The 13,758-nt window shown below is 41.4% G+C and overlaps 1 protein-coding gene across 45 annotated transcripts in view; it reads left to right on the forward strand.

Annotated features, from left to right (window-relative positions):
* Positions 1-13,758, forward strand: part of RBFOX1 (RNA binding fox-1 homolog 1) — a 2,045,752-nt gene that overhangs the window by 1,922,989 nt on the left and 109,005 nt on the right. For 38 of the 45 annotated variants that reach the window (XR_008294525.1, XR_008294524.1, XM_027042970.2 and 35 more), the window contains 2 exons: positions 5,835-5,927; positions 7,731-7,791. Coding sequence is in view for 43 of the 45 variants with exons in the window: in XM_027042970.2 (XP_026898771.1) it covers positions 5,835-5,927; positions 7,731-7,791 (154 nt within the window). In the remaining 2 variants the exon portion in view is untranslated. The remainder of the gene's footprint in view (positions 1-5,834; positions 5,928-7,730; positions 7,792-13,758) is intronic. The other 7 variants (XM_053213105.1, XM_053213107.1, XM_053213106.1 and 4 more) reach the window with 1 other exon arrangement.

Raw genomic sequence — 13,758 nt, forward strand, 5'->3', positions numbered from 1 at the left:
CCCCACATTGGGTGTAGAGATTACTCAAAAATAAAATCTTTAAAAAAGAAAAGAAAAGGGGCACCTGGGTGGCTCTGTCAGTTAGACGTCCGACTTCGGCTCAGATCATGATCTCGCAGTCTGGGAATTCGAGCCCCGCATCAGGCTCTGTGCTGACAGCTCAGAGCCCGGAGCCTGCTTCCGATTCTGTGTCTCCCTCTCTCTCTGCCCCCCACTCACACTCTGTCTCTCAAAAATGAGTAAATGTTAAAAAAAATTTAAAAAATAAAAAGAAAAGCAAAAAATGTACACGGCCTAATCCCTTTCACTCAGGCCTGATGCGTTCCTGGCAAAATCCTAGAAGATGACCCGGAATGTTGGCCAACTTCCTTCTAATCCTGAGTCTGTAATTCTACTGCTTTTAAAGACTGCCTTTTTTAAAATTTATATTTAATTTATATTTTGTTTTGTAACGTTTGCCCGTTGGAAAAAGCTATCTAATTCCTTTCGAGAGCTGTTTTGGGACATTAGAAGAATATCGTTTGCTATTTTGAAAGTACAGTGGAGGTACTATTTTTAATACTTCCCCCGTCATTGCCGTGATTAGCCTGTCTCTGGGGCTTTAGCAATGAAGACCAGTTAAGTTTGCTGCATCCAGAGACTGACTTTGTGAACCTGCTTTTTCCTTTTGATTAGGAGACATCAAAAATAGCCTCTCTGGCTGGGTATGCTTCCTCGGAAACAACCCGTCTTGCAGGTGCTGACTGGAGTGTCATCCAGACAGTCCTTTGGGGCACCTGCTAAATAGGGACAGCAGCTCACACGAGGACATTTTTCATACTTGGCATCATCCTTTACAGGAAAGGGCCCTATTTAAAGGAACATTGCCATTTAAATAGTTGAGGAACCTGAACCATTGTGAGGACCTCATTTTCATCATTTGGTGCAGGAGAAGCAGCCAGGGGAAGTGGGTGGCCCTTAGAGCTAGGAGCTCACCTTCTGGCCATTCTCTTTGGAGACGGTCCCTGAGGCAGGTCCTGCAGTGCCCAGTGAGTACGGCTGTATGTTGGGGATATTTGGGGGTGGGGGGGTGTGCATGTTCATATACCTCATACAAACACAGACAGTGCCTATGTTATCCTGAGAATGTAGAGCATAAATGTATACACAGGTAGCAAGTATACGGGGAAACCACATTTTAAAAAGACGTGCCAGACTTTGAAAATAAGAATATGATAGCATTTAGGGGTCAGAGATCTTAATTTTTTTTTCCTTTATGAGATTTAAAAACATTTTGTTTAGCTCTAAAGTATTGTGTTTGGGGGATACAGCCAGATAGAGCTACTTCCTTTTTTTTAATGTTTATTTATTTATTTTGAGAGAGAGAGAGGGCAGGGGAGGGGAAGAGAGAGGAGGAGAGAGAGAATCCTAAGCAGGCTGTGCACTGTCGGCATGGAGCTCGACGTGGGACTCGAACCCATGAACTGTGCGATCATGACCTGGGCCAGAACCAAGAGTCGGATGCTTAACGGACTCAGTCCCCCAGGCGCCCCTAGCGCATAATACATGTAGGAAGTATACGGTCTGATCTTTGATTCCATAGCTACCTGTGAGGACTGGTTCCCTTCCAGGTACAAGAAGACAGGTGAATTCATGGTAAGGGAAACAGAAGTGCTTCCTGTCCTCATAGATTTTCCTGAGTAGTTGGTGGGGGGGAGGGGGGGGGCAGGGAGGGCACCCAAATGCAATATTGCAGGCTGTGCTGTGTGGCACGTAAGAGGCTACTGAGAAGCCAAGTAGGCAGACCCGTGTTGTGTGAGGGGTGGTAAGGCTTCTGGGAAGAAGGGACATTTAAGCTGTGAGTGAACTTTCTCATGAGTAGGAGTTTCCCAGGGAAGGGAAGGAGGTAGGTCAGGTGGTCTTCCTGGGAGAAGGAGCTGTGTGTGCAGAGGTGAGTGGGAAGAAGTGAGCTGTGAAACTTAGTCCCCCAGAAAAATGAACCTTTAGAGTGGTATCAGCAGCCCCCTCTTCTAGACAGGTCTTTGCACCAGCAACTAGAGGAGTTGGGTTTTCACCTAAGATGAAAACAATAGCACACTCTTCAGTCCTGGGTGCTTCAGAGCCTTGATTTAACATACAAAATGTTATTTTTGCATTGATACAAAAAGGAAGGTATCCCCCAAACAACAACGACGACGACGACAAAAAGAAGGTATGACCTACCCATATACCTCAAAACCAAAATGGAAAAATAATTGAGATATGGGAAGGTCAGAATTCACGAGTCACGAAAGACTTTTTTTTTATGTCTATTTATTTTTTGAGAGAGAGAGAGAAAGAGAGAGCAAGCAGGGGAGGGGTTAGAGAGAGAGGGAGACAGAATCCCAAGCAGACCCCGTGACGTCAGCACAGAGCCTGATGTGGGGCTCGAACTCAAGAACTGTGATATCGTGACCTGAGTGGAAATCAAGAGTCAGATGCTTAACCGACTGGCACACCCAGGTGCCCCAGATTCACCAAAGGCTTTAAAACAAGCAAGTCACACTGGCCTTGCAGCCCATCTTGAGAGCCCCGTTATCGTGCACACATTACCAGGTCTCTTAGTCAGCTTTGTGCCTTCTCTCTGCTCCAGCCATCTCCTGAGGTGGCCCTGGGACCAGTGCCTCTCCTGCAGCAAAGACCATGTCCCTCCGCTCTGTGGGCCTCATGCGCTTGAGATCTGCACCCCCTTCCCATGCTCTCAGGCCAAGTCCAAAACATGCTTCTTCCATTTCCCCTCTTTAAGTCTGAGATAAAAATATCCAGAATGTTTTTAAGAACTCCACATTGTGCTTCCTTGAGATAAAAACCTGACCCTGATGTAGGTTAAAAGAAGTAACCTCAGCACTGGTCTTGGACTTACCCAGCACCTGCACTTGGCCGAGAGGGTACCTAAAAACTGCCAAGTCACTGGCATCCCCCCCCCCCCCCCGCCCAGATGAGAATTCTGGCAATCTTCTGGCACAGGCACTTCTTGCCTGTGGGGAGGTGTGACTGTCCAATGGAAAAGGTAGGACAGTCCCTTTGGTATTTGGGGACTGTTTCTGGAATAAGCACTTCTGAACCTGACTTTGTAAAATCTTAACTAGTCATCTCAACATCAGGAAAGAGGTATTGAGGACCTCAAATTAAAGAAAAAGAGAGAGAGAGAGAGAGAGAGAGACGTTTAGCAGAAAGTGAGAGTAAGAATAAGAATCCATATATTTAGTATCTTATTTTAAGACAAAGGGAGAACTTAGGAAGGTAGGGAGCCACTTGCTTTGTAGTTTACGAACTTTCCATGGGATTCTAAACCTATTTCTATCTCCACCTTCGTGTGTCCCTGATGCACGTAGTGCTGCTTTTAAGCCAGTATCGTCTGCCTTGGAGCCAGACAAGAATCACGATGACGTGATTCTTTGGGATGACGTTTGGCAGGTGGGTCGAATGTTCCGTTTTCCCAGGTGCTGTGATGCTAATGACTGCTACCCGCGGATAGCAATGAGGCCACAGAACCCTCCATCGATGAGACTTGGACTGTGCATTTTCTTCGCTTGCTAGGGAGAGAATTGCCCCTGCTATAGCCAGCGTCCTCGCTGCCCTTATCTGTTAGATGTATGACATTCTGTGCATGCTAGGTGGTTAGGTTTTGAGGGGAGGAAGTGGACATTGCCATAAGATAATGGCGGTACCCCTGCACTTTGGATCCGAATAACCAAGTCAGATACCCACCTCCAAAACTCACGCCTCTCCATCGGCTGCTCCCTGGAAGTAGGCAACGTAGTATTCCACCTCATACAGTGAACCGAAACTGTGTTTGGATGGTGCCTGGTGATAGCAGAGGCCATGGAAGTGGAGTTACTGGACCACACAGTAGCTTTTTCAACAAACAGATTTCTGGGCTCCACTCTGCAGTTCTGATCAGGTAGCTCTGAGCCCTGTCAGGAATCTACTTAATACACTGTATTCCCCAGTTTCTTTCATTGTGCAACCAAGTTTGGGACCCACTGGCCAAGAGTCAGAGCCATTAATAGAGCAAACCCCCCAAATTGTGTCTTTAGTCCATTGAAGGGTTATTATTTCAAAACTAATCAGTTTGCCAGTATATTTGGATACCTAATGTGGGTATGAGACCAAGCAAGCCCTTCTGTTATAGAGCATAAAGTCTCATATTGATCAAATAATCCAGACTTGTCCTACTCACAGATCCTCACTGTGGGAAAGATTATGAAAGATTCTTCAGTCTAGTCCTCCAAAGTAAAGCTGCTTCTATTTTTTTCCATTGAGTTCTGTCACATAATCACTTAATTTAGCTTGAGTGCATCCACACCTGGTATCTTCTACCCATGAGCCCATATTGATGTTGGAAAGTCCTCACTCAGGCAGACCATGGGGCAACACCTCGCTTAACACCCTGAGGTTTGGCAATAGCTTTAGCAACCTAGTGAGGGGTTGGGCGTTAGCACCAGCTGCTTAAGGATCACTTATTATTTGTAATTACTGTCTATTTCATTAATGAGACTGGACATCAAACTGCCCCAGTTAAGCTTAAAACCAGCTGTCCCTTTACTGACGTTTACTCAGTTCCAAATAGGAATCCCAACACACTGCATTGTCTCACCCAGTTTACGCTGTGAGAACCAGAGCAAGTTGGGCAAATTTACGCTGGAATGGTTTCAAAAGGTTGGTGTATATTTCTGAACAAGATGTACAAATATTTTTAGGGGTTTTAAAAATAATGTGTCATATTTTCTGTACTCTTCTTAGGAACAGTGTCAGTGAAGAAAAAAAGGTGGCTTTTGACAATGTGACGTTTAGTGGGGTTGTTTTTCGAGGCTGAAATATTAAAACAAAGTATGCCAGTGGCGAAGTACAGGGTCTAGTCTAATTTGTTACCTATCAGTAAGAGAGGAAGTGTCCAGAGTGTTCCTGTGAATAACATTCTATGAACAAAAGCTTCTTTATTTTCTACCTGTTGATTTGAGAAATGAATATCAAGATAATGTGTTAGAACGTTACAGTATATGTATACACATTTCCCTTTTCGGTTAATGAAATAGCCTGGGAAGTTAACAGATACAGAAGGACAAATGTTTTTGAGGCGGGGTGGGGGTAATTAATACAAAAAAAGTTACTTGAACTGTTTGCATTGTTATTAATCCATTGATATTTATTTCAATTCATTTCATGTGATTATTTTGTTTATTAGATCAAAGAGTTTGAGATTTATTATAAAAAAAGGTCTTTCCTTTTTTTTAGGCTTCTAATTTTTATTTTTGAGAAGTAAAGGCTGTAAACTTGACCAATTTGAATAACCCTAAAACTGCATGAACGAAAGATGTTCTTAAAACCACACGGCATGACTCTGTAGGCAATGTTAGAAGATTTTGGCATTCATTGTTGAATTTCGTGCACACGTTTTATTTTATTTTATTCTTAATTTGCATGTCCAGAAAGCGGTTCCTTTTTTCCTCCCCCCCCCCGCCCCCCCGTTATTTCATTTTCTTCTCTGTGAAGACACTGTAAATTGATTTGGATCTCCTTTCCTTTCTGTTAGAATTATTTTCTTCTGTAGTGTCATGTAGAGAGGTATCTTTGGTATCCTTCTTTGAATTCTTCAGGGGGTTACAGATCACGGGTGACAGAAAAAAAAATCTCGTTCACATGTGTCGCTTACTTATTGCACACCTTCGTATCCTTATAATTTCTCTAATTTGCATGTTACAGAACTGAAGCCAGGACAAGCAATAGAACTTAAAGCGAGAGAACGTTCCGCAGTGGTCGTTGACTGGAATAATAATCTGCATGTTGTTTTCCCTTTTCCCTCCTGCATGCAGGGATTTGGTTTCGTAACTTTCGAAAATAGTGCCGATGCGGACAGGGCGAGGGAGAAATTACACGGCACCGTGGTAGAGGGCCGTAAAATCGAGGTGCATGTCCAAAATATTTTCCTTTTCATCTTTTTCATAAATGTCTGCTTCGCGCTCATTCGTCGTGCCCGATGCATCACCGTGTGTTGTATGTGACCCTGTTCCCTCCTCACTGTTTATATATATATATATATATTTATATATAAAAAGGAAAACTGGCCTTACTTTTTTTTTTTTAAATTTGACTTTATCCTGTCATTCTTATTACTGATGAAAAGGTGAATGGCAATAAGGGAGACAAAGGAAAGGTTAATCGGAACTTTTTTTTTTTTTTTTTTTTAATTTTCTGTGTTTTATCATTAATGGGTGCAATAGATTCCCAGCCAGGGGAGACAGAGTGCAAAACAAGACAAAATACAGAGCAGTTTCTTTTTTTTTTTTCTTTTTATCCTTTTTTTTTTTCTCTTCTTTTCTCTTTCCACTGCAGGGTTGACGAGGGATCCACAGTGGTGTCCAAATTGAGCCAAATGGTGAAAGCAGAGTAGCATTTGAATGTACAATTGTTTTTTGTTTTGTTTTGTTTTTTTTAAATGAGAGGTCTTTGTCACTGAACCTTTCATTTTTTTTTTTTTTAAACAAGCCAGTTGGAATCTTTGTATCATTTTGATAATAAAGTGAATAACCAACAGGATTTCCTGTTCAATATCTGGCCCCTTTTCACTGAAAAAAAAAAAGAATAAATATTAAAAAATGCTAAAATTTCGATACTCAGAATCTACTCTTTCTACCACTGGATCTCCCTCAACCTGGCCACAGGGTTATATTTGTTAAAACTTAAAAAAAAAAAATACCAGTTAAAAATGCTTTAGTCTTTGGAGTAAGATGTTGCATATTTTGCCTTTCATTTTCCCCCCCCTCGACGATAACGCTTAGGCCCCTCACCAAACTCTCAGTAACCATGGTAACTGTATACAAACCCATGCTGGCGATGGTGGTGAATGGTAAGTGGTGAAGTCCATCTGCCGCTTGACGTATTTAGTGCTGATTATCTATATACATATATATACCACGTGGATTTTTTTGACTTGTCGTATTAAGTTTTCTTGATGCTCTATTTTTTTGGGTACCGGTACGCCTGTAATTGAGTGTACGTTCTAAGCGAGCCTGGGAGGCACTGATTGGATTGGGATATGACAGTGCACATCTTACTCAGATTGTTAACTCCATATTGTGTTAAACGATGCACCCTCTTTTATCCTTTTGTTAGCTGTGACTTTCAAGCTTGAATGATCTTGTTAATTCTTGCTATGTCAAAGGCTCTTGTTCCTAGTGTTGAATGCTAGATGTTGCTTCCCCGATGGTTCTTCCTTCCTAAAGTGTTGCACACGGCTAAATCTTGTTTGTCCCTTTTTTTCTTTTCTTTTCTTTTTTTTGTTTTTTGTTTTTTGACATTTATGTTCCCTTGTACCTTGTCTCTTCCCCCTTCTACTCCACTGCATGTTCCTTCATATGAATTTTATTTTGTGTTTAAAAATATTTATTGTTTCTGTGTTACCATGGAGTACATGCATGCTTTTCAATCTTCAATTATGCAGTTCCTTTTAATTTGCTTTTACTGTCTCCTTATTAAACTTTTAAATGATATGACATTGCTTTATTGAAATGATTTGTAAGTTAAAATGGTTATGAAGTAAATGTAATTATAAAAATGTATGATTTTGTTATGCATCTACTGCCTTTTATAAATTAAAATGCATTTTAGTTTTTTTTTTAAATAAGTAATCACAGTCATAATGCATGCAACTAATTGAACTGTGGGCCAGTCCTCGCATTTGTGCTCATTTGAGTTTTCTATGTACGTAGGTAAATAATGCCACAGCACGTGTAATGACAAATAAAAAGACTGTCAACCCTTATACAAATGGTAAGTAGAGATTGGCCTTCAACAAGCAATCATCTCTACCTCTGAATCTATTCAATGATGTAACCAGGGGATATGTTTCAACAAGCCACAGTCGCCTCACAGTGGCTCCCGTGCCCTAACTGCTGACCTGCTACAGTGAACCACCTGCATTGATCAGATACTTTTCAGGGACGACACATACTCAGGGTGAGCACTGAGGCAGGGACAGAGTTGTCCGATCGCCACGTAGTCCCCATGAAGCTATTGTGACACCGTCTGCCAGTGAGACTTCAATAATCATTCTTTAAACAAGATCATTTCAGGGCAGAGGCAAGTTTCGTTTTCGGGTAGAGCGTACATGCCTTTCCTCCAGTCCCTCTAGAATAACTCCCATTTGGAGTGAGATACAAGTAATTATTCAGGGTTACCTGGGTCACTTAATTTGCTGTTATTATAGTAAGTTGAGGGAGAATGGAGGTTTGGTGTGTTTCCTTCCCCCCCCCCCCCAACCTCCTTGTTGATCCTTAGTCATTTCTGGAAGAGGGACAGCAGAATTTGGTTCTGGCATTGAGTCTGCTCTGGAGATACTAGGATTTTAAATGGCTTGGAGGGTGCTTCCTGCTGAGCTCCATAGCATGAGTGCGGTTTTTCTGTTTCTCTGGGTTGCCCAGTGCTGTTTGGGGAGAGATATAGATGTTGCTGTATACTGCAGACCCCTTCAGGACAACGTATCTCTACTCGCACTAACCAAGAAGCTGTCTCAGAATTCCTCATAATAAGATCTCGCATCTGTACAAGAATTGAAAAGTTCCACCATTTTGATTCTGTAATCCTTCTCAGAATACATCTCTCTTAAGATATATATGGGGGACAGGGGAAGCTGCCGGTATGCTAATCACATGCTTAATTGTGCCAAAAAGCTAGGTATGAATGTAATACAGTAGGTTTAATTAAAACCACTCAGTGGAACATTATACCCACTAAAATGAGCAAGATAAGGAAGATGCAGGGCTTCCTGATGAATGAAATTTTTTCTTAATGAAAAGGTATAGCATGATTTCAACTACACTATGGAAGGCATTACGTCAAAATGCTCACGGTTGAGTTGAATTATAAGACTGGAAGATATTTTTCCTTTGTTTTGTAGGTTTTTAAAAAATAACATAGTTTTATTACTGTGATAAAGGAATGATATTTTCCATTTTTAACTTCTTAATTACATGTGCAACATGGAAATGCAGACTCATTTTTAAAAAAAAAGAAAAAATGAGAAAGAAACATTAAAGGAAAAGGTAAATATATTTTGAATAATGCCACTACCAGCTTGGTATTCTAGTTCCCCCTTGGAGAACACCACCATTAGATTATTGTGTGTACTTTACCTTTGCTTTTTTATGCATGTATATGTAATATATATTTATAGTATTCACAGTATTGTGTATGTGCTTTTCATATAAATTATGTCATGGTGTGCACATCATTTTTAATTGGCTTTTATAAATCAATATGGAGTTCGTTTGATGTTAATACACAGACCAAACCCATTCTTTTTAGTGGTTACATAAGATTCCATGAAATGGATATATGGGTTTAGTCTTACCTTCCATACTGATTGACATTTAATTATTTAAAAAAAAATTTTTTTTACATTTATTTAATTTTGAGAGACAGAGAGAGACAGAGCACAAGTGGGAAGAGGAGAGAGAGAATGAGACAGAATCTAAAGCAGGCTCTAGGCTATGAGCTGTCAGCACAAAGCCCGACATGGGGCTTGAACTAATAAACTGCAAGATCATGACCTGAGCTGAAGTCAGACACTTAACCGACTGAGCCACCCAGGAGCCCCATTTTTTTGTTTCTGTTGTTAAAAACGGTAGTATTAGCATTTGTTAGTTTTGATTTTGGTTTTCCTTGTCTTGTGCCAATGGCTACCAATTGGGCTAAGTCAGTCCATTCCTATTTTTAAAGGGGGCCCATTACACAGAGAAATACTGTCAGTTTAGCAGGGTTCTAACTTGAAACACCAGAGGATTTATCTATTCTGCTGACCCGGTTTCTAGCTGCAACAACATCCGAGACATGGCCTGAAAGGGAATAGAAAATTTCCACAACAGACTCTGAATGCCCAGTGCTGAAATGAAGCAAACTTCTGATTTGTATGTCATGAAGCCTTTCTACTTGGGTAAAAAGAAAAAACTCTGCAACTTGCCAGAGTTAATATGAGATGGCATTGACCCGACTATTGGCCATTTCCTTAAATTATGAAGTAGCAACTGCGTGCGTATGTGTGTGTGCATGCACACGTGCTTCCACGGCCACTGTCACGCATGTGCAGAGGTGGTCAGGTGTACTGTTCACATGAGAAAATGAAGCAAGGGAAGCCAAATGTTATTCTGTAAGCCATATGGATGCATATTTATTTTAAAGAGTTATCGATCTGTGTCCCACCTGGGGGTTGAAAACTGGCCCCGTGAAATGTGGGGACACAATTCAAAACTCAGTCACTAACGGACACCTGGGTGGCTCAGTCAGTTAAACGTCCGATTTTAGCTCAGGTCATGAACTCGTGGTTCGTGAGTTTAAGCCCCGTGTCGGGCTCTGTGCTGACAGCTCAGAGCCTGGAGCCCGCTTCAGATTCTGTGTCTTCCCCTCTCTCTGCCCCTCCCATGCTCATGCTCTGTCTCTCTCTGTCTTTCAATAATAAATAAACATTTAAAAAAAAAAAAAACCTCAGTCATTAATAGCCAACATCTCTGGAACACTGACTGTATGACATTCTGTTAAGCATTTTAAATGCACTGGGCCCACGTGAAATCCTCTAAAGAGGACATACTTATCCCTATTTTAAAGAGGCAAAAACTGAGGCTAGAAGAGATGAAGTCATTAGTGAAGTCTTTCTCTTTTATTATGAACAAAATCTTGTTACATAGCTTTCCCTCCATCATTTACAGAACTGCCCACAAATGGTAACTCACCACAGTAACAAAAAGATTGTTAAGTGTTCAGCCCAAATCCCTGCCAGATGTTGGCATAAACATCCCACATCCCATTCCAGGTAGCCATGCATTCTTAGCTTCCAGCAGTAAGTCATGTGTGTTTCTCATACATGTTTCTGAAAAGGGTCATTTTGAGGCTTGTCCCATCACAGGGGCTGAGTGTAGGATGCAAGGGGTGGATGGACCATGACAAGCAGAATTTACTTAAGAAACAAATACAAACCCTAATTACATAAAGCAGCTGGTTTCTGTAGAGGACACCATGGTGACTTTCGGTATTCAAAGAAAAGCAGTTCTCAAAGCCTGTCCAGTCCACAATTCATTAGTATCATCACTGCAGATAAACTGCCCCATAAATTGCAACATGATTTAACCGAAAAGATATGGGGTCCTCTCAGATCCTCAGCAAGAGTGACTATGTTACAAGGGAATATTATCACCACAAAAAAGGAAGGAAGGGAGGAAGGGAGGAAAGAAGGAAGGAAAAGAAGAAAGAAAGAAAGAAAGAAAGAAAGAAAGAAAGAAAGAAAGAAAGAAAGAAAGAAGAAAGAGATGATGAATATGTAAATTAGCTTGATTGTGTGCATATTTTACAACGTATATGTAATATCAAATCAACAAGTCATACACCTTAAATACTTACAACTTTTAGTTGTCACTTATACCCCAGTAGAGCTAGAGGCAGGGAAGAGAAGATAAGTCAGGACCCACGAAGTCATACTGAAATGAGAAAAATAAGTGACCAGTGAGATTCATATATTAGCCATCTGATTTATCATCACAAACCACCAACTTCCACTTTGGCGAATATACCTTCCTAGGATCACCACATTGTGAGGTCATCTTCACATGGTGAAGTATCACTGTCGATGCTCCCATCACATTCATGCATTCCTTCAGTTATATGTCCAACAAGAGCTTAGGAAGCTGCAAACTTTCCAGTGCAAGACCCTAAATGCAAGTAGGTGCCTGGCTACGAGGCTCTGCTACACAGATAACAATCCCATCATCATGGTATTCCATTTCCTAGGACATTTGCACTCAGATGTAGGAGAAGACTGTAGGATGACATACGGGGATCTGCAAACACTATCCAAGAGCTTCGCAAAGAGGGAACAGGGCTGCTTCTGTATTGTTGACCTCCCCTAAGGACAGCAGCCCTCAGACAGGAGCTGGGGTCCACTGTGTTCACTGCAGAGCAAATGGTTGCAATGCAAAACAAGTTGAGAACCACATTCACAGGGATTCTCTGGATGTTGGACAAGCCTGGGTGTTGGATGTGGCTCTTTTTTTTTTTTTCCCTCAGATAGCTTAGGGAGGATGAAATTGGACCAAAAAATCCAAGACTATAGAGAGAGAAGTAGACTTTGTATCAGCTCTGCCTTTGACTGGCTACTGAACTGCAGGCGAGTCATTTAAACTCTCCACACACCAGTGTTCTCAAGTAGGAACTGAGTTATAATGGGACCTACTTTCTAGGGTATTTGTGCTTATTACGGAGATAAGTACTCGACACAGTCCCAGGGGTACAAAATGCCCTAAAAATTTAATTACACAATAATCTCAATAATAAGTAGTCATCTTCTTTTTTTCTGTAGATAGTAAGCTGAATTTCCTGATAGACATACTAATTTAAGGATCAAATATTCAGATGCCATCAGAGGCTAGCTGGTAAAATAGACGAGCAGGGAAGGTCTGAAAGACTCACATTCTTTTTTGCACTTTCATTTTCATACTGGGCAAAGCAAGATAGTTTTCTACTAGAAAAAACAGGACAGGATAACAATAAAAGATTGTTAACATTTGGCCTCAAAGCCAGGCATATAATAGGGAGCAGGTATGTTTGTGGCTAACTGGGGGCTAAGTGGAGTGTCCCTGGTCACTTCTAGCAAATTTGTCCGTGTGGGATTCTGAATCAAAAAAATGGTTATTTCTACTAGACTTTCAAGAAAACCAGAAATCCTGTATCTTAGTGAAATCTAAACGTTGGCAATGAATATATGTTGAAAAAAAAAACACCACCACCACAGCGGGTGAACCAAACACAATGTGCAAGTAACTGTTCATTTTGGGTATCACCTCATGCACCCTTTCAACTACCAAGTCCCTGGCATCCTCAGTTGATATCTTTGGAAAGCATTGGAACAGTTCTGGGAAACCCCAGTGGTGTATTTAAGGGTGCTTTCTTGAATATGTTTCTTCGATATCCAGCCCCACAAAGCCCTAAAGAAGACACATGCAGATTTTTTTTTTTTTTTTTTTTTTTTTGCGCATTCAGACTTGCCTTTTAACACCTAATGCAGCCATAGTTAACAGTGTTTTTCTACAGCTGGCTGGCAGATGACCTTTGAGAAGCTAAATTTGAGGAGGGGGCTAGCTGATTTGGATGCAGCCCCTTGAGGCCCAGCCACAGAGGGGTCTCTATACACAGCTCCTGTGTCTGGTCTCTGCTCCATCGCCTTCTTGCATGGGGGGCCCTGCGAGGCTGGGAGCAGTGGGCTTTGTCAGCTGTTCTCTTTTGTTATAAGCCTCATTGTTCAGTTTAATGTCCTTGATCAAAATCTCTGAATTTGCAAGGCCTGAGGATGTACAGACTGCCTGAGAACTTAAAACCAGGATCATTTTGTCCATCTTCCTGACAGTGCAGGCTCCAGTCTCCAGCAGGGTTATCCCAAGGGTCTCTTCCAGGTACTGGAAGGAGTCACAGGGACTAGGAGGCTATTTGCATTCAATTTGCATACATTTACATAAGCCGGCGTGAGTTTTGTAAGTCTGAGCAGGGGTGATTCTCAAGGTCTGTATTCTTATTTCCTCTGCCTTGAAGACAGTCACCCCTAACAGGGTCCTTCTTTATTAGATGTACATCAGGAAGCAGGTCATTGGAGGTTAGAAGGAGATAGAATCCTAGCCGAAAGGGAATGAGTCTATTAGAAAAAGCTCTCTATTCCTTCTGTTCCTTTAGAGCAAAACTTAAGTAAATATTTATGGAACA

The sequence above is a fragment of the Acinonyx jubatus genome, chromosome E3 (genome assembly GCF_027475565.1).
Source record: "Acinonyx jubatus isolate Ajub_Pintada_27869175 chromosome E3, VMU_Ajub_asm_v1.0, whole genome shotgun sequence".
Classification (NCBI taxonomy): domain Eukaryota; kingdom Metazoa; phylum Chordata; class Mammalia; order Carnivora; family Felidae; genus Acinonyx; species Acinonyx jubatus.